A 1,854-nucleotide genomic window follows, 5' to 3' on the forward strand; every position below is an offset into this window, starting at 1 on the left:
ACAGTTCACCAAGTTCAATGAAAAAGCTATGCACGCTTCGTACCTGATAAGTTTACGAATCGCAAAAGCTGGCAAACCACATACTATCGGAGAGAATTTAGTATTGCCAGCAATAAAAGATACAGTTGGAGTAATGTTTGGTGACAAGTTCTCAAAAGACGTCGAAATGATACCACTATCAAATGATACAGTTACACGTAGAATTAATGACATGTCTCAATGGACAGAAAGTCGGCTGATTGAAAGAGTCAGTAAAAGTAGATTTTTCTCACTACAACTAGATGAATTTACCGATGTTCAAGGTTTATGTCAGCTGCTTGTATTCATTCGTTATATATGGAACAACGGACCACATGAAGATATGTTATTTTGTGAACCAATTATACGTGGTACTAGTGAGGAAATATTCAATACCCTCAATACTTATATCAATAAAAAAGGTCTTGATTGGGTAAAATGTATCGGATTATGTACAGACGGTGCTAGAGCTATGTGTGGTAAAAATAGTAGTGTTGTAACTCGAATGCTTGAAGTTAGTCCGAATGCATCATGGACTCACTGCAACATTCACAGGGAAGTTTTAGTATCGAAAAATCTTCCGGATAACTTGAAAATCGTGTTGAACACTTCTGTGAAAATAGTCAATTTCATTAAGACAAGGCCATTGCAATCACGATTATTTGAAAGGTTGTGTGAAGAGATGGGAAGTTCTCATAAATCTCTTCTTTTGCACACTGATGTACGTTGGNTTATAAATCTCTTCTTTTGCACACTGTTGTACGTTGGCTTTCAAGAGGAAAAGTACTAACAAGACTTGTGGAACTCCGTGAAGAAGTTGCACTGTTTCTTAAAGAAAAAACTGATCTGGCAAAATCGTTACACAATGAAGATTTCATTTTGAAGCTCACGTATTTAGCCGACATATTTTCGAAACTGAACGAACTAAATTTATATTTACAAGGAACAGAAAGAGCCGATATATTTGCGGTCCATGAAAAAATTAGAGGTTTCATAAAAAAACTTACATTATGGCAAAATAACATTGAAAAGCAAAATTATGATTGTTTTGAAACATTTCAAACTTTCATAACCGAAAATAATATAAAAGTTCCCGATGACATAATTAACCAAATCACTTTGCATTTAATTTCATTGAAAGATAACTTTAAATTATACTTCTTTGAAGAAATAGAAAAATACCAAAAAAAAAACTGGGTTGTGAATCCGTTTCAGGACGCCACACTCACAGGAATCTCAACAAAAGCTGAAGAAGAACTCATTGATTTGTCTGAAGATGCATCATTAAAACTTAAATATAGCCGCAATAATTTGATTAAGTTTTGGCTGTCAGCTCAACAAACTTACCTAACTCTTTCAACTGAGACTTTAAAGGTATTACTACCTTTTTCATCTTCATACTTGTGCGAAGTTGGATTTTCGGCAATGGTGGGAATAAAAAACAAACTCAGAAATAAACTCCAACTATCGCACTCCTTGCGTTTAAAAATAACTACAATTGAAGTCGATGTTGGTGCTGTTATCAAAGATTGCAGGAAACAAGCGCATCCATCACATTCGCCTAATTATTAATTAAGTATTATAATTATTATAAATTTATTATATATTAGTATTATTATTATTTTTTTTTATTATAAAGAAGTAGTTATTTTATAGTTAATAAAATAGAAAAAATTTGTTTATTGAAATTACTTTTTTGATTTTGTTAATGTAAAACTAAGGGGGTCGCGATCGATTTTCGGAAAAAAATTTGGGTCGTGGTCCTAAAAAGATTGAGAACCACTGCTCTACGCTATAAATTGCGTATCCGCGGTTCACAATCGGCGATTAAATAAA

The 1,854-nt window shown here is 33.0% G+C and overlaps 1 protein-coding gene across 1 annotated transcript in view; it reads left to right on the forward strand.

The window, feature by feature from the left end:
* Positions 1-1,590, forward strand: part of LOC126895756 (zinc finger BED domain-containing protein 5-like) — a 2,863-nt gene extending 1,273 nt beyond the window's left edge. The window contains exons 2-4 of the mRNA XM_050667963.1: positions 5-738; positions 777-867; positions 1,051-1,590. Coding sequence (XP_050523920.1) covers positions 5-738; positions 777-867; positions 1,051-1,590 — 1,365 coding nt within the window. The remainder of the gene's footprint in view (positions 1-4; positions 739-776; positions 868-1,050) is intronic.
* Positions 1,591-1,854: the final 264 nt, after the last annotated feature.

The sequence above is a fragment of the Daktulosphaira vitifoliae genome, unplaced genomic scaffold, assembly GCF_025091365.1.
Source record: "Daktulosphaira vitifoliae isolate Bord-2020 unplaced genomic scaffold, ASM2509136v1 Scaffold_1, whole genome shotgun sequence".
In the NCBI taxonomy this organism is placed as follows: domain Eukaryota; kingdom Metazoa; phylum Arthropoda; class Insecta; order Hemiptera; family Phylloxeridae; genus Daktulosphaira; species Daktulosphaira vitifoliae.